This window comes from Anas platyrhynchos, chromosome 3 (assembly GCF_047663525.1).
Source record: "Anas platyrhynchos isolate ZD024472 breed Pekin duck chromosome 3, IASCAAS_PekinDuck_T2T, whole genome shotgun sequence".
NCBI classification, from domain to species: domain Eukaryota; kingdom Metazoa; phylum Chordata; class Aves; order Anseriformes; family Anatidae; genus Anas; species Anas platyrhynchos.
The window spans coordinates 55,353,627-55,378,985 of NC_092589.1; the positions used below are offsets into that span (position 1 = coordinate 55,353,627).

Sequence of the window (25,359 nt, forward strand, 5' to 3'; positions counted from 1 at the left end):
CAGGTAAACAGCCTCATAAATCTCCATATTCCAGATAAATTTATTGGCCCTTTCATGGAATGTCCCCTGAACCCCTCCACCCCTCCAGTTCATGATATGCTTCCAACATAAAAGCAGGATGCTTTTGTTATTAAAAATATTTTAGTTACAGGAGGTCTTTACAATAGCTTTGGCACATCCTGTACATTCCCCAATAATCACATAAGGAAAACTTTTTTGGCTCAGGGTCGTTTTCATGTGCTTTATCATTGATGTCCTTTTTCTGCTCTTCCTTTTTTAAGGCTCCCTTGTTTAGTGTATTTAGCTGAGTTTGCAGGTTTCCCAGCTAACTAAAAGGAACTTTCTTTATTAAATTTTCCAAACGGGCTGGAATTTTTGCAAGAAGGGTCCCTTCTGAACTATTGCCTCTGTTCAAATTTAACAACAAAACACAGATCACTATTCCGAATAAAGTAGAAAACAATTTCAAAAACTTAACCAAACTCTCTGGGGCTTTAAATAAACATGTAATTAGAATTTGGCTGATGTCTAGGCTTGCTTTTTTTTCAGCCAAACTCTTTCTTTCTCTCAGGCTTTTCCTTGGCTCATTCTGTGACCTCACCTTTAATGTGCTGTTCAGCATTCGAATTTTGTGGAGTTTCTCATTAATGGAAGGGTTTTTGCTGCGTTTGATAAATGACTTCCTAAGCTCCTTCTTGGTTGACAGCCGACGATCACCGATGGGAGACAAGCTTGCTTGTTCTAATGACTTGTAAAGTCGCTCCATCTCATCATCATCACATTTTTCCTGATCTGCAAAGCAAAGAATAAAGTGTGTATGAGAATATGAATATGGCAGCAGATAGCAGAAACACTGCATTCATCTGTCAGACTCTTAGCCAAGTCAAGAAGTAATGGTATTAGAGTCAAAACCAAGGGTAATTTTTAGAGTAATTAGGCATATGAGAATGATGTACTACCAAATTCAGACGTTTTTAAGAATCAGGTTATGATCCAAGCAGATATGAGCATATGTTTCCACTGATCGAGTGCTGGTTTAATGATCTAAATATATCACAGACTTTGAACAACTGTCAGTAACGTTACGTTAGAATGAATACATTTTGATAGCATCTACACTTATTCACTTTTCCCTTACAAGCTGCACACGATTAATTACATTTCTACATGGTATTTCATAGGTCAGATTCTATTTGGTGTACCAACTTATTGTCAGGCATTGATAATTATTGAAAATACAAGGAAAAATTTTTGAGAAAGGAAATGAAACACTGAGATATGTCAGAAGCCAAAAGAGAAGGTCCCTAGAAAACAGATTAAAGCAGAAACCCTTGGGGTATCTGATAACTAAGTCTTGAGTTTCACAGATTGCAGCACAGAATTTGCATGTGATGCCACACAGAAAAGCTTTCATTATCCTGCTTAATAGCTCTGATGGGGCCTAAGCTACAGCACCATTTTCCGTGACAGAGAAGATATGACAGAAAAAGTTAGCAAGCAGCTAAGAATTAAACGGGATAAAATAAGATAAAAATTAAAGTAAATACATTTTTTTATGAATAAAACAACTTAAAAATTAACAGTCAAGGAACGCAAAATATACCAGACATAGATGGGGGCAACTGAAGGACAGTTTCAGCAACAGACTGTGCAACTCACTTCTTCCACAGTCCACACTGCAAGCTTTTCTACTTCAATACTTCCTAAATTTGGCGCTTTTGGGATGCCTCAAGAACCACTGGGATAACATTCATGTTTATTTTACCGGAGATAGCAGTGGCAGTTCTTCTCAAATGCAGTCCTCCATGTGCTGTTTGAACTTGCAGTACATTTTTTCTTTTAACTGAATGTTAAACATTGACTTTTCTAAATCATCCCCAGTTGGCAAACAAAAGGAAGAAGTCCTCTTGCTCTCTTACGGTGCAGCAAAAAGAATCCTCCAGCATGTCAGCACACTTAGGAAGGAGTCTGCTCCTTATCTTTTCCATGTTTTAAAAAGTACAGCATCCTCCTACATCCCCCTTCTTTCTAAATATTTAGGTTACAAGAAAGGCTTATGATATGCTACAAATATTTGCCTTCACTCTGTTGCTGGCCTTTTTTTCTCTACTTTTTGATTATAAAAAAGCTGCTGTAACTTGACAAGGACTAAATATAGCTTCCTTCATTGGTACAGTGCAGGGGGAGGAAAGGAGAGCTGTTGTATATTTAACAAGCTGTGGGAAATAGAAAAAAAAATGCAAGAGTAAGGCATAATACACGGCAGTAGTATTTCCTGAAAACTGTCAGCTCATGCCATGAGGCTTGTAATTATAACTAGCTTCCTGCCTACTTACTTGGGATGAAGCATCTGTTTGTTTCATTAGCCATCTCCTTCACAAGACTGGCTCAGCTGTGCTGAAGACCTCACCCTCCAGGACTGTACACAGTAATACTTCCAGAGATAAATTAACCTCTTTCAGGTAACCAAGAAAGAACATACCAAAAGAAAATGATGTATTGACCCTGTCCATCAACTTCAAAAAAAAAAAACAATCAACCCCAGGGGAATGTGAAGTCCCTGTTCCAGATATTTTTTGCGCCTAACTCATGGTGCTACATCTAAAATGGTTAAAAAGCATCAAGCCTGAGAAAACACCACTCTGAACACATTTCTTCCATGCTGAGCACTCCAATATCTTCTGTGCATTTGTGGGTAAAGGTAAGGAGGACAGATTCTTCAGATATGGAGCAGATGAAGGAAGGAGCTAAATGGGAAAGGAAACAGTTGGGAAAAAGGAAAAATAAAAAAGGGTAAATCTACAAGGTTGTGTGGAGCTAGCTGTACAGCACTCTGGTCTCTACCTTTGTTTACACTGTTGAGCAACAACCTTCTCCCACAACAGGTAAAAAAAAATAAAATAACAAAACAGTACCTTAATATTGTGCTTTTGTACTGAAGCAGATACTGTTGCTATTGACAGAGAGTAGGTCTGCCAATAAATTGAGGCCAGACCATCTGGACTTTTAACTCCACTATCCCTAGTGTCCCTGAGCCAGCTTCAGAAAGCAAAGCCCACCATCTTTCACTGGCTTGAAACTGTCAGTGAACCTACTAGATTCACGCTATAAATGTGAAAGGGGGAGAGGTAACAGAGAAAGGGAAGAGGCGTTATGTCTAGCAATCGATTAACAAGCCCAATAAAATGATCAGTGATTAAAAAAAGTCATATTTCTCCTCACTCACACAATGGTGTATTATTGTATTTTACAAGCCTTTTTATGCCAGGAAAGTCACTGAAGCCATACCCACAGTTTGCTTGCTTGTTTTTTACCAGATGTCTGAAAGAAAATTAAGGTTGGATAACAGAGATAAAGCAAAGCGGCTCAAGGTTTAAGCATAGACTGCATATTTTCTCCAAATTTAAACATTTGCAGCACATTTGCCCACAAAATTGTTCTGTTTATTTCTCCCTGTACCTGCAGACAGAGCACTGACCTGCACATGAGCAAGTGTCTAATGCAAGCACAGGCATCCACCAGTTCTGTATTTCTAGGCTTCAGTGACTTGGCTCCCCTTATGAAACCTGGCCTGTCTAAACCATGCTACTGAATTGTTACAAAATATTTGTTTTGCATCACAAAGTAAAAATTCATGCAAAATGCATATAGCAAGCAAGCTCAGGCCTTGGTATAAAAAACAAACAGATTGTCTGTGTTAGCCTTGCAATAAGAGCCACCCCTTCTCTGAGTTTTGCTAAGCTCAGAATGTTTATAATGATGTATATATTCTGCTACCAAATAAACAAATACATAAAATGGAAAGGTCGGGCCCAACTAGTGCAGCTCTGAAGTGAGCCTTTTCAGCCAGGTTGATACAGGTTACTTCAGGCACATTCACAATCACTTCAAATTATTGCAAGTTATCTCTTCCACCTGTACACTTCAAGCCGAACACTTTCTGTTTCAGGCATTCAAGTTAGGAATTTTACTATGCCCTACTGCAACTCTTTTTTATCTCATCCTATTTTGAAGATAAAATACATTCATTTTTCTCTCAGGGCTACTGAAAGATCAAGGGTAAAGAGCAAACAGCAGCAGGGGAAGGTTATTACATGTTGTGTGCATTTATGAGTGTGCATATACACACTGGAACACGCGTATCACCATACATTGTACATTTTTCCTATCCCTTGGCAACATTAACCATAAGTGATTCCATTGGGTGATTCCACTGGAAAGATCAGTGAAATACTTATATCACTTTCCTAGCACTTCTGAACATATCATGTAGTACTGTATAGCTCTCTTAACTTTGTCAGACTCCACAGTAGGGAAAGTGGAAAGAAAACAGTGCTGACCCAAGAAAAGGGAAGCCCTGCTCTTCGATATTTTAACACTGCAAAGAATGAGACTGTCTATGTTCAGGTGATGAAAATAAAGTAATACTTCAGGCTGACCCAAACTTCTCACCAGCTGTTTCAGGAGAAGTAAAACACAGCTTGGTGGCTCTATGCCACCTATCTGGAATTTCCCTCTACCTAACAGGAGATATCACAGACAAGAGCAAGCTGCCAGAGGCTCAGCACACCACTTCTGCACCTCCTCAGCTTTCAGCTTCCACCTTCATGTCGGCCAACTTGCCACAGGTGGGAGACATTACAGTACCAAGACTCCCCACCTTGCAGCAGCAACACAGGAGCCTGCTTGAAAACTCTCAACTGTAAGGCTCTTTAAGCTCACAAAAGTGAAATTATCCAGCACTTTTCAAGAAGCAGCTGTGAAAAATCAAGCTGATTGCTTCTCAGTGGTAAAGAAATAGAAATTGGCAAAGTTTTGCAGAAAAAGCATTTTGCATTGAAATCCACCTCCAGCAGAACATATCTTACTAACTCTAAACCAAAACCAAGAAATTTAAGTGTTCTTCCATTCTCTAACTGGATCTGATAACTCTCCAGCTGTGTATTAATCCTAAGGAAAAAAATATATAATGTGCTTCTTCCTCCTGTCTTTGCTACACTTACAAAGTTATTGTGGCTGTGCTAATACCTTTATTTCTGATTCTGCCAAACCTTTTGATATCAATGGGGCAGCATATAGACCCACACTGGGGAGAGGAGAGAAAAACATCATAACTCTCTTTTGCCCTTACCCACCCCCGCTCACGCTCCCTACCCATTTTCCATAGTAGTCGTGGACTTTCTAATGTGAATATGATGACACCTCAGGGAAATCATATTTCCCACTGAACTACACAGAACAGGAAATATTGAATTAGGAGGGCAAACTCCTCACTGGTAAATGCAGAACTACTAAACTAAGAAGTAGGATAGAGTGGCAGAAAATTAAGGGAAAATTACATTACCACCAACAGTCAGAGGCTCTTGACTACATAGTATAGTGAATTCAGCAGTGAAGGATGTCATTTTTAACAAGCTGTGACTAAACTGATAATAACACAAATAAATATGTCTTGTTCCAAGTTCATAGCATGTTAACACCATAATTTTCACTGTGATTCCTAATATTATTTTTTTTATCAGAAGCAAAATAATAATTCAAATACAGTTATTCTTCGACACAATAATGCTCTCTATAAGCATGCTTCTTAGCTAGTCTCAGCCACAATCTGTTTTCTGTAACTTTTGCAGAAGGAGCAGAGGGACTAGAGCACACTAGAGGATCTGTTTTGGCTATTACTGGCACAGGCAGACTCAAGAGAGGAAGAGGATGTCAATTCACAAAAAAAGAAGGAATTGACTACATACATCTCTTATTTAACCAACTTCTTCCCACAAAACCAACCCAGATAAAATTCAAATTGTGTGTGAAAAGATTTCCAGGTTTCCCAAAATATCAGCACATGCTAGCTCTTCTACTAGCTACTATAAGCTAAAGTTAAATAAATAAACCAGAAGTGGTACTGTAAAAATTTCTTGCCAAGATGCATTAACTTCATGTGGCCATGATCATAAAGCACTCAGGAACCGCAAGGAAGAAGGATGTTATTGCTACAGTAGAAGGTCCCCACATAAATACAAACACACATTCCTGTTCACTTACAGTAACCTCTCCATGTCTACAGTTTCCTTTTGTTAACGTTGTTTTTGATGATGGTAGTGGTGGGCCATAATCAGATACCTTCTGTTCCAGTAGTTGCCAGAAGAAAAACAAAGCATGGAGTTTGGCTACAGAGTGTGTCTAGTCATTCTAGACAGGACAAGGCCAGCTTCTGGACACCAAGCACGTAGTCACGTACTTGTTTGTATTCCTGTTTCTTGTTTAGCTATCAGCTCCTTTATGTCAGCATTGATTCCTTTTATCATTGTACATGTAAAAGGCTGTTAATGCTGAAGTATTAAATATTCCCACTAAGTTAATTTCAATATAATGCTGATTTCCCTTCAAAAGAGAAAAATGTTAAATTCTCATTTTCTGTATCTTTGTTCTACCTTCTGGTACATAACCTCTTCCCAAGAGTTGAGTATTAAGATTGAGATTGTTCATAGTGTTAGAGTTGCTGAAAAGGTCATTAAAATATCATTTGGTGCATCTTGCACAAGACACCTACTGTTGCTTAGCATTTTTCTTTAAATAATATTCATTAACAAAATAATCTATGATCCTTTGGCTGCATCTGTGTTTTTCTTACAGAGATTAACCCATTTATCCTCTTTGAAAAACTTCTCTTTCACTGTTTATTTCATCTCTAAAATTTCTTTACTCTTCTCCTGTTTACATAATAAGCTCTTCCAACAAAGCCACAGCTACTCTTTCTTCCTTCTATGCAACAACTTTTCTCACATTGGCTTCCATTTCTGACTTTTGCCAACATAAACGCTCCTCAGTTCTTGAAAAACTTTCCCCTCAGTTCTCAGCTTCTATCAGCTACAGCCACGAGTTCCTCTTGGGGTTTTGCTAAGCAGAACACAGCTGTAAAGCAGACTGTGTGACAGGTGATTTTCTATCCTCATAAGGAAAAGGAGAGCATGTACACATGTGAAGGCTCTGTGGGGAGAGCATTCAAAGACAACGGGGCTGTTCTGATAATAGTAGGGCTGGCTTTATGTGCATGGGACACATGCTTTCAGATTACATGCCACTGCAAGGCGGAGCCAGCACCTTCTGGATGCAGTCCCATTACTCTGGAACACAAAGAGCTGCCAGGCAAGCACTGTTCAGAAGCAATGCAAAGCAAATAAGATGCATTGCACTAGCAAATCATTGAGGTATACCTTTTTGTTTCACATCAGATAACAATGGTGTTCTTAAAAATGTATTGAAAATTATGAAGCTTTGCAGATAGTTTTCATCCCACAATTAGAAATTACATCAGGGTATTTGTGTACATCCTTATCAACTAGCTGGAGATAGAAATTCTTGGGGGATAAGACACAGAACCAGAACTGGATCCTTTTTGATAATTTCCATTGGGAACTGATGTTACTCTAATCTTTTTGCTTTTATTTTTCACCTCATTCACAAACTAAAATAGCTTCATTAATTTCTTTGCAAATTATTTCATGTATTTTTCTAATGTAAATTGAAAAACAAAACAAAAACAAACAAACAACCAAAAAAAAAAAACACTGTCCATCCCCTCCTCATATCTTGCAGAGCAATAAAGAAAAGAAAAATTAATATATAGTATATATCTTATTCGCTCAACAATGGTTATGATGCAGATAGTAACTAGTGAAGCTAAACAGTTTCTATAGTGACTGTCTTGTTAAAATGATCTATTTCTGGAATTCCATCACAGATCAGCAGAGTGGTTACCACGGATGTGTTCTGTGAATAGGGTCAGCCAATAGGTAAGCAGTGAGCAGTGAATGAATTAATTTCACCAGGAACATTTTGGGGACAATTAAACCACCCTGCAAATGGCAGGAATATACAAAAATGAGGATTAAAATGTAAATCAAGGCAGCTTTGTTCGTATTACTATATCATTGTACAAGCCTATAAAACTCTGCTTTAAATGATTATGAAGTGTCATGCTAAATCTGTCAACATCCATAAAAGTACTTGTCATCCTTACAGTTATGTTGGAAAGTGTTAACCTGAGCATTATTGCAGAATGTGGTTGGAGAAAGCAACCACTGAATCTTCCTCAATGGGATCTATAAACTACTGTGCCCTATATGGCATACAGTCCAACAATCCACCTGAATATAAATATATTAGGCTAATTAGGTTAATATAGGCTCAAATGTAACCTGAGTATCCCTCAGTCCATAGAAAGAATATTTCCCAAAGGAATCACTTGGTCAAATTTAAGCCTAAAGGTAAAATTACAGAATATGGTAAAATATATGTGACAATTTCATTAGGGACTCCATTTCTGCCATGCCCAGCTATTTAACTACTTACAATGCCAAAACCTGTGGGAATCAAAACCATGACTTTCAAAACATATGCTCACTCTCAGTTTTAATTCTTACTGATCTTCATTGCCACAGAACTCTCTAGCAGGGCACCTTCGATTTCTAGCGATAATGAAGTTGAGTGCAAAATGACCTGAAATTATCACAGTGACAATATGTGACGATGAAACTAATGTGCCTTACACTTACACTTCCGTGATTCAGCTCTCAGCTCTATTCACCCACAGAGAAAAAAAAAATCCCTATGAGTCCAATGAACTTTGTTTCCATCTTTGCATTTCCTTCAGCCTAAGCTTTTGGATGCATCTTTGTTTTGCACTCGACTGAGACAACACTGCTCTCTCTGTAATACAGTACTTTCTTCAATTGTTTTCAAGGATATTGAATCATGAGCAAAGCTATTGAACAAGAACATCATTCTTTCCTTATGTATTACCTTTCTAGGTAGTGGACTGAACATCTCCTTTTAATGCCTCTTATGCTTCAACTGCTCTTAATGCAGGGAAGAGAAGCTTTGCTCAAAAGGCAAGATACGTTGCCTGCTATGGCTGTATTAACTGTAAAAACAACCAAATTCTGGGACTACACCATCTTTATAAATTTAGCAGTATATTTCTATAGCAGAATGGCTATACAGATACCTATGTGATTAAATAAAATCCAGTCCTTAATGACTTCTGATTCAGGATCACATTTGTTTTCCCTTGTTTACAATGAAGTTCAATTAAATGAATAGGGAATACATAGTGAAAGTAAACACTACAATTTACATTTTTAGAGGTGGATTGACCTTAATCCACATTCATTACATCTTGCATACAGCATTTTGCTTAGGGTGTCAATTCTGTTACACTAGATATATTACCATGAAACTCCACCCTCATGTCATGAAACTTTCCTAAAATCTGAATTCAACCTTAACTAGTAAATGACAGCTGCATTGAAATAAATAAAGCTAATAAAAATATGTCTATGTTAAGATTTTATACAGAGTCTATGATCTTAACATATGAGAAAAACTCTAAATGTACTTACCAATTTGATTCTAGGATGTCTATTTGAGGCACAATAAACCACGTTTGTTATAACTGAAAATTCTTCAATAAAAAATATAAAGGAAGGAACAGGAAAGGAAGCTAAGGAACACCCCAGACTCCCATTTTATGGTTCTGCAAACAAAATCTCCTTTCTCAATAGCTCACCTTTGGCTGGTGATTTCTGTCCTGTTGCATCTGGCACAGTTAGGCAATGTGTATCCAGACCTAAAGTGTTTTGGGATCCACCACTGGGCAAGATCTGGCTTTCTCCTGCTTCTCCACAGTCTACTTCTGGTTGCTCATCAGAGTGAATCTGTACACAGAAAGTTAAAGGCTGATCACCCTCTTCCACAGCTGAGCTGTTAACAAGGTCAAGCCAGGACTGCCTCTCAGAATAAACCACTTTGGACGTCAAGGAAGATGATGACTCTTGGGAGTTCAAAGTGCTTTCAGGAGATGAGAGAGAGCAAGATGCTTCACTTGACAGGGTTGAGGTCAAAGAAGACTTCTGTTGATCCTGCTTTCCAGAAACAAATGGGAGAATAAAAAAAAAAAAAAAAAAAAAAAAGTTATTCCAAGTTATTCTTGTTCCTAGGCCTTACACTCAATAGACATGCAGCTGAAATGCAAAGTAATGAAAAATTGATGTAATGTGATTGATTATCCATCCAAGAAAGCCTGAAGGTAACCAATAAGGTAACCAATCTCTCACAGAGCAGTAAATTCAGAAACTATGTCACAAGGAAGCTAGAGGTAAAACAAGTTGAAAGCTTAGAAGGCTTAGAAACAAAAGAATAATGAAAAATACCATGTTGAATGCAGCCTTCCATGCTAGATCTCACAGTCATTCTCTTTTCTTTCTAACTTTATTGTTCTAATCAAGAGTGAAGAAGCAAAACCCTGACTTAGCCATTGAACACGAAGCTGTCCTGAAGCATTGAATAAATCTATCAATGACATAGCCACAGATAGACAGCCCAAACAGCTTTGAAGCAGCATTGAAGTGACCTTCTCAGCAGCCAAAGGAATTTTGCCCAGTCCATTCTGGGGACTAATCATTCACCGTGCCAAGAAGGCCGACAGGTAGTATGTTGGGAAGTTAGTGATAAAAAGAAAACACAGGCAGCTATGGGGCACAGGGCATGAAAAGGTTGATGGTGCAAGACATGCTGCTCATTCACCTGCCAAGATTCATACTTGAGCACATGAGTCTGAAAAAGGACCCAAACTTCACTAAAGACGCATCAGAAATCACCATATCTTAGGGCTCTCCATGCTGTACTTGTCACCCTGCATCAACATGAGTTCATGCAACTAGAGCAGATTCAGAGACAACTAACAGTCATCCTCAGGAACCAGAAGGTGAACAAGAGAGGGTGCAATAGATGCACAATTACATATAAAGAAAGATTGAGAGGAAAAACAAAGTCTTGAGAAGTATGTAGTTTCCCAGATGAGCAAATACATGCTTACATCTGTCTACAGTAGGCATTTGCATTGGCTGAGCTGTACTATTGTCTGGTCACCAAAATCAGCTCAAACAAGAACTAACACTACTCTGCTTCCTAACCACCAAACTCCACTGAAAAGATGAACCGAGAAAGAGAGTCAAATGCACAAGTAATACACACACAAACACACAAATATACACACAAATACCCAGAAGATTAATTAACAATAATAAATAAAGCAACTGAAGGCTTGGGGAGACAAAACTTCAGATTGCATCCCCTAGCAGAAACCACAATGAGACATAATATAACAGCTAGATTTCTTGCATTTCTGTTACTGCAGAAATGTATTCATTCTGCAAATCATCTGTTACTGGACAGAGTCAGCATCAGAATACCAGACTTGATGGACCACAATTCTAGCAAGTTTATATTCTCAATACATATGCAGAATAGATCTCTGTAAGGACTGAAATAGATGATAACTAAACTAGAAGCACTGAAAAATACAGAAATGGTGTTGCTAGGGAAACCCGGAGGAGCTCAAACACAAAACAGAGACTAGCCTGGAATACCTATTAATAATCCACTGGTAAACTAGAATGAAGATGTATTCATATAAACTAAAACAAGAGTGACAATTTTTTGGATTATGCTATACAAACTTCTGCAATTCAGTGTTACTGTAATACTACTTCCCTTTTACATTAAGAAATGTAAGATTGCCTTCCTGTGTTTCTAATCCAGTTGTCTCATGAAGCTACTAATTAGTTCATAAGATGAGGAGACTGTAGGTCACCATTTGTTTGCAGCACTTTCTTCATTTTTGTAAATTTTCAAAGTCAATCCTCCAAGACTGTTACAAACACTGCAGGACCGGACCTTATTTATATCCCCGTTACAAGTATAACATTGTGTTTTAAGTGCATATTTGCTTTTTTAAAATGAAACCTTTACAAATACACCCTAAAGCAAAGGACAAGGTGATGCTGCCATAAACTATACGTGTGAATAACAAAAAAGCCCTTGGGAATACAGGTGACCTGAAGCATTTTATCTGTCTAAGATATATTGCAAAGACAAATTGTTGAAGTGTTTGTACAAACAAGCAAAAAAACAAAGAAAAAAATAAATGAAAGCTGTTGCTCACGTTGATGGTCTAGTTTCAATTATTTAGAGACTTGAGAGGAGGATGTTACACCTCACCTCTATTTTTCTGGCATTTGTCCATACAAAAGAAAGTGCTGTTGACATGAAAATTGTATATTACTGAGTGGAATATATATTTGTTGTCTTTTTCATTTTGCAATGAATAAAAAATTTGGATGAGAATGAAGCAGAATGCCAGAATCTCTTTCTCTACATATGAATATATATTTTTTATTGGCATGACAAATGTTTACCTAAAGTACTAGAGTGGTTCCTTTGGAAGTTTTGCATTAATGTACATAACAATAAATCTCTATTTGGAGACATTTTAAAAAGTAGATGCTTGGGCTAGGAGATCATAAGGATTCCATTGGAGATCAATGCGTCTCTAGACATTTTTTAGAGAAAAAAAATATCACCACAAAACACCTCTACTGCTCTTTTGGGATTGCTGCAATCTATTAACTCAATATAGCTGTTGATTTTTCAGTAATAAATCTATTCACATGTGGAGAAATGAATGCAAATGGTCAGTTAAGCTTTTGTCCTACAGATGTCAAAATTTATTTGTTCTTCACTTGCTTTTTTCTTCAACAATACCCACAAGCACTCATAAACATAGAAATCTCATGATCACTACTCTTGCTTTTCAAGTTCCAAAAGAATCTGGGTCAGCAGAGCAATTGAAATTTTGTGCAAGAATTACAGTGAAATGTTTGCTACTCTAACATGTAACAGGGCCTGCACCTGAGTGGCTATTAGTTTCCAGATTAATATTTTCCAATCTGGTGTTGATTTCAAGTGTGGAGGCCTTCCCTGAAACAAAGAGCTCCACTCCTAGAATTCACTTCCCAGTAAACACAGTGCTTCCATAGTATTTCCAGAGGTTTTCTTCCTCCAGTAATTATCTGAAGGGAGTGGGAGAGTATATCAGGTAGTTAAAAGAAGACTCTGATTTGTAGTTAAATGCGGCTCTGACAGTGCCTAACAGCTCCTCACCCACCACATGAGCAATCTGATCACAGGGCAGAGCAGTGGCAGCTAGAGCTTTTTCCAGTGGCAGCTCTTATGGTGAAAAGTTGATTAATTTGCTGAGAAGACACTAACCTTTGTCCATGTGGAAGAGATTTTTAGATGGGGGTGGGGAGAAGGGAAATCTGCAGATAGAGGTAGTGGCTGGAGGGAAGACAACCTTCAAGAGGAAAGGCTGAGGAAACAAGACCTCAGCACCTGCACTTTTGCCTGTATCCCACGTGTCCCCTGCTAAAACATTGAGGCCAGCACTCAAGAAGAGAGTATGGGAGGAAGACAACCGGAGATCGCCTCTGCAGCAACAGGCTGACAAGCAGCAGGAAGCCAGAAAAACAGAAAACTAAAAAAAAAAAAATAACACCTGTTTAAAACTCATCATCTGGAATAATGCCGGCATTTGCTCAGAGGTGAGCAGACGGGAAAGACATCTACCGCCTCTTAAAGGCAAGCCACTGAGGCATAAAATTCAAGACGCTTCATTATCGGCCTTCAGCCCAGAATAACTCCTGGAGATGTATTGTCAAGGTTTCTATTTTCTCCAATATTTATAGCTACTTGGCCACATTTAACTTTCAGTTAATACAAGCAATAAAGAATCCCATTTTATACAGCAATGAACGCCACGCATCCCCTGAGTGCCAGGTGGGTTGTTTCACGGTGATTAATGCTGCACAACTGTTTTAGGAGAGGAAGTGAAGACTGACTTATCTGACTGAAACAGACAGAGGCAAATAGGTGACAGCGTGACATACGTTCCCAGCTTTACGTGAGCTAATTAAAGATTGCTGGACAGGCAGCTCTGTGCATGACATCTCCTTTTATTATTGACTGTGGCCACGCAAGCTGCTCCAGCTCATCTGTATTTTTCAAATTTGTTCCTGCTTCACTGCCTATCCGACCACTGCAGTTATTAGATGTCATTTCGAAGCATCAGTACAGGAGCCTGGGTCACAGCAACAAAGTTGTTGTTGCATTTTTTATTCAACCATGAGATGTAATAAGATAATTTGGCAACAAGCATATTACTGCATACCACTAGATATTAACTTTCAGCTAGGGAAGGGAAAGGCTTGAAATCAGGATTTCATATTTCAGCTGTATTACCATCCCCAACTAGATTACTCATTTCCAAACACAGAATAAGTTAAACCTCGTACCTTGAAGTGCATATAAGTGGAGATGAGATCACCATAAAGAACATCAATAGTAAAACAAGATTAATAGAGCAATAAGTGGCTATTAAATAGGAGAGGCAATATGATTAGACACATGAAGGTGCATACAACTTATTCTAATTTATGCAAAGAAGCTAGGCAGGAGGGAATATTGTGGACAAATGTTTCACAGCAAGGGAGAAAGAGTAAATTTAGGGAAGATGGCTGCTTTCTTTTTTTAATCTCTTTTTCAGAGGTACAGGAGAAGAACTGATTTTATTACTGTTAGAAGATGCCTCTTTCTCTTCACTTCTCATTGGCACAAAAGCAGCTTTAAATTCAGCAGATTTAAGAACAGCTCACTTGAGTAAATAAATGCAAATCTGTCGGATGATGTTACCAGGGTCATAAAAAGAAAGAAGATTTTGGATTGGATTCAAAAATATATATATATATATATAGTAAAAAACTAGGTTACAGTAGTGTGTTAAAAATCTCATAATGAGAAGACTCATCACGTGTATGAGGTAAAGTGACACCTTTCTTTCTCAAACAAAGTAAATATGCCTCCTTCAGAAGGAGACATTATTGTTAGTGCACAGCTCTTAACAGCACAGGTAACAATAACTGCAGGGAACATCACAGGGCAGTGACCGTCACGGCTGGTGCATCCACATCTCAGACACAGTGAGTGGATGTCTCCAGCCTCTGGTTTAGGTTATTAGGCAATAGCCCACCACGTGGAGAAAGACTTATTCCAACCAGCTACCAAATAAAGCTAATTAGAATAACACTTACCAACTGAGGAGGTTGTGACTGGGCCATGTAGGGGGGAGGTGGCGTATCTGTTATTTCTGGATCATCGTGTTCACTTTCACTATAGCATTCTGAGGCAGACATGGAAAATGAGCAAAAACAAGGTGTTAAAACAACATTCATTTATTCTTCAGGGTACTGTGGTCATTGAAGGTCACCAAGAGGTCTGAGGACCATATTGTAACATGCCAGTGTCTATGACACTGAAAATTAACCCACTTATGGTAATGTTCCATTGCTTGACAGCAGCCTTCTCTTATTATTTTAATTATTCATTTAAGTAAAAACAAAACAAACAAAAAACACTAGGTGGCAGTGCAGTAGATAGTCTCACAAATAAATTTGGGTTCTTTCCTCTCTTAAAAACCTTTAAAAGAAAGGCCGCATCACCTGTGCATATTTAGGGAGACATGTTGCAAGTAGCCAATGCTATCCATAGTCTCTGTAACCAGCAAGTTGTCCTGGAGCTGGCAACAGGCTTTGGCTACGATTTTGGAAAAAACAGATTGCTCATACGGTGCTTTGAAAACCATAAAGCACCCTCAGGGGACTTCTGCCACCACACAATAGCTCACACCCTCATGCCACATGGCACAGGGGTACACTTGCTGAGCTAGCAATAAATATAGACACAGGACTCTACAACTATACACCCCACTCATTTTTTTATTTTCAAGTAAAAAGCAAGCTGATGGAGCCCCAGTAACTCTTGGGAGGTAGAGAGGCAGGCACATTATTTAACTACGTGTGTAGCAGGTGGAGGTATTTTCCAACACTTCTCAGATGCTTTTTAACAATGGATTGCATGAAGTACTAATCATTGATAAAATGACACATGAGGGGAGGCAGCAAGTTGCTGGATTATATTCTTGGGGCCTGGTTATAAATACTGGACCAGACCACTTCCCTCTATGAAATATCCCTGCATGTACCAGCTTTCCAGACCCACATTATTATCCAATTGGCTGTGATTACCACATCTTTTAACTAAATTAATACCAGCACACTTACTTTTCATGCATGTAATTTTGGGGGGTTAATAACCATAGTGCAAGAGGAGAAAGGAAAAAAAAAATGTTGTAGGAGAGCAATTTTATACAAGGGAGAGGTTTCTAAGATGTTAACAAAGTGAAGCTTTCTCCCAGTACTCTTTGCAGAACTATAGGATTTTTAATAGCATAGCTGCAATTCTGTTTACTGAAAATACTTGCTGGCATATCTTAGCACTGAGGACTGGCTGCAGTACAGCCCATATCAAATTCTAAAGCTCTGTGAATGCATTCTTGAATTACTCTTGGTAAAGAGCTTATTTTTCTACGGCTCCCCTTTCAGGCATGCAGAAGAACTGGGAAAACAAAACAAAGCAAACAAAACAAAATAGCTGTTTCTGATACACTAAAGACCCTCCTGAAGAGTTACAATATGTGAAAGAGGGAAAAATCAGGTTGCTGGGAACAGAAGTGACTGTCATTAATGGCAGCATTTTTTGAAATGCAAGATGTAGCAGTGCCTCTGCAAGGGCACATCCACACAGAGGTATCAGTGGGGCTTTGAACCCCACTCATGACAGATGCTGGAGCACATATGACAAAACACATGGAGAGATAAACAGGTGTTTGATCACCCAAATCAGAGCCACTTTTCTTTAAGGGGAGATGGCCCACCAGCTTCAAAAAACAAAGAAATCTTGGCTATGTTCATTCCAGGATAATTAGACAACCTGCAGCAAAAGTTTTTGATAAATTATTCTGTAATCTTTCTGCAGTGTTTTGTTTTTATTAATATTAGTCATAATTTTGTGTCAAGTTTTATAACTATCAGCTCAGCCAATGCAACCAATCCACTACAGTTTCTGAGGCTTTAAAAAAAATGTATTTGTTTTTCTGTATAGTACTTTGATCACTTGCACCATCAAACAAACTCTTACTTTGCATGGACAATGTTTGGATACCTCTTCCCCACACCATCAAACAAACTCTTCCTTTGCATGGACAATGTTTGGATACCTCTTCCCCAAGTGCAATTATCTATGCAGGCCTTGCTGTGCAATATGATGTACAGCCCCTTATACTAATTATCACAAATTGTTTTTTATGCAAAATTAGGTTCAAAGAGGACAAAAACATTTTGGTAGAGTGCTGGGGTGTAGAAATTAAAAATGCTCCTGAAATTAAAAAGTCTCCTGACAAGAGCAAAATAGGAACCATAAATTGAAAACAAATAAAATTATGAGTTTTGCTGTATGATCAGAAATCAGTGGTATCTGTATTTATCAGTACAAAGCTACTTCTTTTGGCAGAGTAAAAATAGAGCCAGATGAGGCAAATCAATAATGTCATTACAAGCCTGAAACCTGGACATAAACCACAACCTCATTCTGGGAAATAGTAGAAGGAATGTACAGAAGGGCAGTTCAGTGCTTCGACAAAATATGCTGCATCACCTAAGCATATTACTCTAAACACCAGTTTCTTCTTCATAATGCCTGTTCCTTCACAACCTGTTCTCATACAAAACAAAAACAAACAAACAAAAATAAGGAGGGTCAAAATCCCAGAAGAAGATATATATTCCTTAGGTCAGAGTCCGCCCCTGGTTTGCTAACACAATACTACCCACAGCACTTCTCATTTTAAATCAGTTCCCAATGCACACATCCTCACAAAGCAGCTTTAACAAGCACTCCAACTCCAAGGGACTTTCTTTGTTCTCTATCTACCTAGATTCATGATTTGAGTGCAGGTATCCTCCCACCAAAAAGTACTGTTATGTCACTGCACAAATTAAAACAGTAAATAAATTGCTATGGAACTTTAAAAATTATTCATTCCACAATTAACTTTTGGGCTTGACTGTGAAGAAAATCATAGACTTCAGTACAACCTCCACCACCCAATATTACTGCTGTTGAAACCCCCAGAAATGGAGAAGATGTGAGGGACAGGTTTGCACAAGATGTGGCCAAGCTAGAAATATTGCGCAATTGCTCTCATATACCTTACCAGCTCTAAACCCGGAGTAGCACAGATGTTTCTCTATGTTCTTTGTAGGCTTAGCAAGCCAGCAAACTGCCAGATGGTAGTTACACATCACTCCCAAGAACAGCAAGCATCTTTCAGTGACACTACATCTCACCAGCATATCTTTCACTATGGCTACTTTGCGCTGTGCTAGTGTGGTGTTGCTCAGCTCAATAGGCAGACAGACCCAAGGTGACAATTTGAAAGAAAGGAAAGATCTGACAAAAATTTGGCCCTTCAGAAACTGTGAAGGACATTCTGTAGTTACACACTAAAACCACAATTAGAAACATACCTTCTTCATTCTTCCCATTGGGTGCCTGAGGATCTACAGCCATCCCCAGCTTGCTTAGCCACCTATGTTCAGAACAGAGAGAATACATCGTTAATGATACTTGCATGCTGTTTTGACAGTTTCTCACTTTTCAGATGTGTTCCACATTACCACGACTATTTTCTTTAACCCCAAGTCTGAATGTCAGTGTTTCTATATCTCAGAGAATTTTCCAGAAATGCACCAGTTACCTGGATGCTAACATTCCCATTCCTTGTAACAACCGTGGAGGGCTCAGTTGCCAATAGGAGAAATGCACTGAACAGCTCACAAGCCCACTTTGTAATATGTAATAGACTACCTAGAACTTTATTTTTCTGTGCACGGATTTCTGAACCACTGTCCATCAGGTACAACAGCAAGCTGTTCATAGTTCCAGTTTTACAGCCCTTATGCTCTTCTCAGACCGTATATGGTGAGGAGCACTAGTTGCCTGGGACAATTTCTCTTCCTGATCTTGAAAAAACCACTACTGATGAAGAAAGAGTTGCATTACTGGAAGTCAAAGTATAAGTGCTATAACACAATATCAGTGGCTTAGTCCCACTGTTGAGTTGTTATGTTTCACCCACAGTAAAGCAAAAAGCATAGGAGCCATAGGAGATGATGTCGGCTGCCCTGGCCAAAGCTATCATTGCACAACCTAAGAATCTAAGCCATTTAGAACCAGACTTTCTGACCATCACATTCTGTTCAACTCCCTATTACTTTTGTTTTTAGTAAGTCTCACTTCCTGTGTTGCTTTAAGCTATTCACTGTGGGTTGTTTTTTTCTGGTTTTGGTTTTTCTTTTTTTTTTTTTCTTTAAAAATATTTCTCTTCCTAGGTAGCTGTATTTTTTCTAGTGCTAGAAACTATCCCTGGGTATACCTTTTGTATGCTATGCTTCCTTATAAGTCATTCAGATCTATCCATATTTTAAGAAACTAAGAACTAAAAAAGCTCAAGCCCTTCAAATTAAAACTCAAGGCATAAATAAGGAATGTAACAAGGTCATGAATTAAGATTCATAACTCAGATAAAACATCATGTTGGATGAGAGAAAGAAATGAGAATTTGTGTGTTAGATCAGTAGCACCAGAACTGGATTTTTAGACTGTCATATAAATAATAGAGATACATAACAAAGGGAAAAAAGTACCGTTTCTATAAGAGTGGATTAATGACTTTCTTGTAGCAGCTAATTGTAAGAGAATTATTTTTATTTTTTTTTTAAAAAAAAATCTAAACAAAAGAAAAAGATGCTAAGAAATTCAGGAATTCATTAAATACAAGGTCAGACACCAGTAATTGAGTACATTTTGGCCAGATAAGTTCATGGAGCTAGCCAGCACAAATCTGCTTTTCATATGTGCACTACTATGGCAAATACATGCTAAATGAATGAAGCAAATGACTATACTAATAAACCCACCATTGACTTAATAGATATATATGCATGAAGAGTTGCAAAAGGTCATGATCTATCAAGCATTTATGCACACAAGTAACTCGACACACATGAATGCCCCAGTGAGTTCAGTGGAACCACTCACACGCATATGTATGTGTGGGACTGGAGCCAAGAGAACAGATGTCTTTTAGTCTGTTTCGACATATGCGTGAGTATGCGTGTACTTTCTGTATTAAATGCATGTATTTTATACTTTGCCAAGCAAAACATCATCAGTTACAACAGTGAGGAATTAGGACTAGTGCAGTACAGTGCAAGCTGCTCTAACACTAGGCTACCTAGCTTTAAGCCAAAATGAAATTTACTCCAGAAGTGGAGTTTGAAGAAAATCATTGTGGGGTATAAGAGCTGGGACACCTGTGTAGATTTCGATCACTCACTCACATGAGACTAAACATTTCCAAAGTGTCATTAAGACACTGAGAATTTCCAGCTGGGCTCCAAACTAGTTGTTAACACTCATATGTCCCCCATTAGCTCTACATTTTCTTTTACCTTCCCCCTACATCCTTTCCTCTTCTCTCTCAGACAGTCACTTTCTCTACAGAAGTATTTCTGGCCAGCAGTCCTCCATTCTCAGTCCTCAGCCCACCTGCCTCAAGAACCTGTTACTGTGCTGAGGAGCTCTTGTAGGAAATGTAACCATATAGAAATAGATGGTTATTTCCCCACCAGCAGCCTCTGGACTTCTCCACGTTACAAAGGGCAACACATTTTTACATCTATATTTACATGTATATACCTACAGAGTACAGATTTAAGAGTAAATAAATAAATGTACACTGCTGTACTACAGTACATTTCTGTCTCTATAGCCATTTCAGAAGGTCTCACACGTTTTCTCAGCATCTCTCCTTTCATGGTATGTTGAATAGTTATGAGGTCTTATAGAGGAGAACAGTCAATGCTCTATGAAGAAGCACAAAGGTCACTAGTACAGCCATGATTAAAATCTTTAATTATCTATCAGAGAATCTCCCTTCCCATTTAAATTTTATTGCTTTTTATCTGAATTTTGGCCTTTTTATGAAATAGCATTGTGAACAGACTACAATCTGAAGTTATAAAGACAAAGAAAATAAGAGCTATATACAAATAGGCCCAAAGTGGACCAATAGCAAGTAGTATCTACTTCTGATAGCTTGATGGTTTCTGAAATGGCAGTATTAGTACCCATTTTTATTTCTTTCATTAAAAAAAGAAAAAAAAAAAAAAGCATGAATGAGTTATTGGTCCTACAGACATTAGTGGGGAAAGAAAATTTCTAACCTGGCATAAGAATTGTTTAACTGCAGTATAGTTTGGCAGGGAATTAAATACTTGCTTAGATTTAAAAAGCAGCTATTTATATCACTCTAACCCTCCTTGCTAATTGACATGCTATTCTGAAAACAAGCAATATTACATTCAAATCCTAGATCATTTCTGGAACGAAGCTATGTAATGCTTTTCCCTCTCTTTCCTTTCCTCCTTCACTTCTCCCATGGTGATGAACTTGCTAGTTCACTTTTGTAATGGAAAGGGATTTATGTCTACAAATTTCAGGAAGACTAGTATCAGAATTGCACTAACAATGAGATTCTGATTCCAACTTTCATTAGTGAATAAATAACAGCAGTTTCCTTCTACTTAATGATCAGGCAAAAAAAAAAAAAAAAAAAGGAAAAAAAATAGACTTGGTAATACCCAGAATAATTTCATCAACAACTGCTTAACAGCAAGAGAATGAACTTTCAGAGTGTTCTCAGATGTGAGACAGGATGAAACATGGCCAGTCACTCCCTACTTACGTGTTCATTTCCAGAACATTTTCTGCCGCAAAATAAAATGTCTTGATCTGTGGGTGGCTGATCTTAATAGCACTTTAAGAAAATAAAAATAAGAGAGAGATGAAGAAAAATAGTTTGCATAAGAAAAAAAATAGATGAATTAATTATTTAAAATATTTATTCACTCCACTGTATTAATCCAGATCTGCTTATCCATCCATATAGTTAGTTCCTTAAAACTCAAGATTATTTTTAGCTCTTCTAAGGCTACACAGTATTCAGAGAATATAAAATACAGGAATTAAAAAATGATGTAAAAAGGAATAAAACTAAGTTTTTCATTTTGCAACCCCATAAGTTTGTTGTGTGCCCACATCTTGAATACGGTGTGCAGTTTTGTTCTTCTCCCCAGCTCAGAAAAGTAAAAAAATTTGAAAGAGGTTCAGAGAAAGTGTCAGGGATGACCCAAGGTAAGGGGCAGATTCTGTGGATGATTAATCAGGCTAAGATCCCACAGCACAGAGAACTGATGGTAAAAAGAAGGTATAATACATTAAATCACACGTGGCATGCAACAGGTGAATAGGGACTGATTCTTCACTGTTGTCTCCATGACAAGTTTTAGGAGGCACCAAAGAGGCAATTAGGTTTGACACCAAAAAAAACGGAGGTCTTGACATGCCAACAATTATGTTCTGCAACTCCACCTCAGGATGTTAGGGGTATCCTCATGAGTGCTGCTAATTCAGCACTAATAATTTCAAACTGGTGGAAATCTACCATAAGTTAGTAAATACACTGACATACTTCTAACTCAGGAAGCTTCACCAGTAAATTGTTTGAAGTCTGAAAGAGCATTTTAAGGAAATAGCACTATATGTTTTTCTTCTTTAATCTTTGCTAGGCACCCACTTTGGGCCACTTTAGTAGGCAGGATATAAGGTTAGACTGCTTTGGTCTGACCTAGTGTGCTTGTTCTTAACACTGCCTTGAGAAGGAAACACCAACTTTGAAAAAACACTTTTACCTAAATACCAACCAACGTGTATTTCTTATGTGTTATTCTAGCAGACTATCTATGTTTTGAAGCTGTCTTTTCCAATGGAGAAGAGGAATGATAAAGGGAAATTTACTTATGCTGTTCCAATGATATCAACAACTTCGTAGTTCACCAGCTTCTGAACATACTTGGAAGCAGAGGTTGACAGTCATAGCAGAGACATTGCGGGGGTGGGGATGAACATACAGGTTTGAGTTCCTTTAGGAAACAAGCTTCCCATATCTCAGGAATCTACCCATAGTCCTTTTACCCTTTTGCCACAACACTCAAGCTTCTATCAAAGTGCAAGAGTGACTTTCTTGAGTAAAGGACAACAGGGTCCATAGAGGTAGAAACTGCCATAAATGATTGACAGTTAATAAAACCAATTGATTCTTTACTGCAGTATGTAAAAATGTAATATGTAAAAATATGTAAACATCAGTGATCTTTGACTGCCTACTGTGCCCATATTTTAAAATAATAATAATAATCAAAAACAAAGGAAGATGGAAGACACTGGAAACTGAACTAGCTAACTCAAACATTCTAGAAATGCAGAATGAAAGAAAAGTCATCAACTTTTCTTATTTTGACTGGCAGATTTCCCTTGGTACATGGTCTGTTTCGACTACCCTATGTCACCTCACAAAGACAATACTACTTTCAAATTACATGCACCTTTCCTATAGTGAAATATGCTTTATTTATATGAAAAAGCAATTCCAACAGTATCCTCAATGTGTAATGACTATAACCAGAAGAATACCCTTTCCAGTTTGTCACTAGCAATCATGAACTGCAGCAATTAAAAACTTTCTCCTGGTCCTGTGTTTAATGAGTCAACCACCACTCTTCTGAGAAAACAATTTGGAGCTCCCCATATTCAAAATTTCTACCCCCCCTTTCTTTGGAGGATTCAAATGCGCAGTTAATCTCAAGAACTCCTAGGGCTAAGAACAGCATGCAAACAGAACAAAGGTTTTCTCTTAAGGGACAAAATAAAAATCATGCTGAGCTTTATAACTTTAAACAGCAGCAACACCCCTCCAAACCCTTGAAGTGTGCTCAGGAGCAGCTGGAAGTCAATGTTGTACATGGAGTTTGGAGATAATATTTTTAGATGTGTACTCTGCTAAACAAGGTTTTCACTCCCTGCACAACCAGAAGCTTGTACAGCCCAAAGTTGCACTGCAGCAGTTTAAGGAATAGTCCCAACTGAAAGGGAAGCAGTATTACTTACATCACTGTTGAACTCACCAGACAAGAGAAGGCATCTAAGATAGACTGCCACTTATTCATAAGCAATGAGCAATAACAACAACAAAAAAAGCATACTGATTTATTTTTTAATTGCAGCTTTCGTAGAGGACATCTGACAGAGAATTTGCAAAAGCATATTTACTGTATGGTTTTCTTTGAGTAACACATTTAAAATCCCATTTATACAACACAGAAGAGCTCCCCACAGATCCATTGTCAGGCACTACTGAGATCCAATTCTTTGCAACACTGTAAAAAAAATCATGCAAAACCAGGGCTAAGAGATAAACTTACTGCTTTTTTTTGCATTCTGTTGCTCGGTCCACACTGAAGTCTGGAAGCCTGATAAATCCTTCTGCTTTTTCAGCCTGCAATGAATAAATAAATCAGATCAACCAATTGTTAAACTACCAGACTCTAATGCTTAATGTTATTTAACATACAAGTGCTTGTTTTTGACAGCTTTTTTATACCGTAAAATGTATTCTCATCACCATGGGGACATATTAACACCCAAAGTTTTGGCTGATATTTGGAAACAAGAACTATTCCTACACAAGCTATTATTTGAGCAAGTCCTGGATGCAAGAGAGCTCAAGAGCTTGCACTCCTGTCTGTGTAAGCAAGAGAGTGTGAGCATAGGATTTGTTGTAGACTTCCAAATAGCACAGAACCTGAGGAAGGAAAGATCCTCAGCTCATATAAGAGTGCTGAGATAGATTCACCCGCCTCCTCACCTCAGAGTTGTTTGTTGTTGCTGTTTATTTCTTTTAAAATCAGAATATCTTTTTCTAAGATTCACAATTAAGTCATAAGTCATGTCCAGTCTAAAATTGTCAAGGGCAAAATTTAGGTTTGGAAGAGGAAAAGTAGGAGGGAGGTAGAGGAACCCAATTCCTCTGCAGCCATCCATGATCACACAACCTGGTTCAATAATGGGACCAGCCAAGCTTTGTGCACATAGCATGGAAAATGAAACTACTGAACCTCAGCTCTAAAAACACCTTCAAAATCAGAAGTCACACAGAAAAGATGGGTGACTAAAGAGAGAACGAATAAGTGTTATATCATCATTTCTGGTGTGGCTGTTACATGCAAGCTCAAACAAGCAAGCATATGTTCCATTATACAGCATGCGTGTCTGTTACACAGATGCTTAACAGCAACACATAATGATCTATGCATATTCAAAAACTAAATGTCTATAGCAATAGGAATTCAAACATTACCCAAAATGACCCAAGGAGGATGGAGGAGGGTCTGCCCTGGGTAATTGTAATATGGACAATTTTGTTGGGTCACCTATCTACTCCTGTACATGACCAAGGCAGAGAGAGGCAATAGAGGCTGCTCCCATGCCAGGAAGTGAGAAGGTACCAGTGCTGTTGGATGTTCCCACACAGATGAGCTGCTTTGTCAGACTTTGTGAACCAGACTCAGATGACACTGACCACCCAGAAATCACTCCCTCCAAAAA

General features: G+C 38.1%; 1 protein-coding gene across 11 annotated transcripts in view; it reads right to left on the reverse strand.

The window, feature by feature from the left end:
• IPCEF1 (interaction protein for cytohesin exchange factors 1) overlaps window positions 1–25,359 on the reverse strand; it is a 78,926-nt gene that overhangs the window by 4,088 nt on the left and 49,479 nt on the right. For 9 of the 11 annotated variants that reach the window (XM_072035926.1, XM_038176135.2, XM_072035927.1 and 6 more), the window contains 6 exons: window positions 24,177–24,250; window positions 21,602–21,673; window positions 18,321–18,382; window positions 14,988–15,076; window positions 9,569–9,923; window positions 602–792 (listed from right to left, as the gene is read on the reverse strand). In XM_072035926.1, the coding sequence (XP_071892027.1) occupies window positions 602–792; window positions 9,569–9,923; window positions 14,988–15,076; window positions 18,321–18,382; window positions 21,602–21,673; window positions 24,177–24,250 (843 nt within the window). The remainder of the gene's footprint in view (window positions 1–601; window positions 793–9,568; window positions 9,924–14,987; window positions 15,077–18,320; window positions 18,383–21,601; window positions 21,674–24,176; window positions 24,251–25,359) is intronic. The other 2 variants (XM_038176136.2, XM_038176141.2) reach the window with 2 other exon arrangements.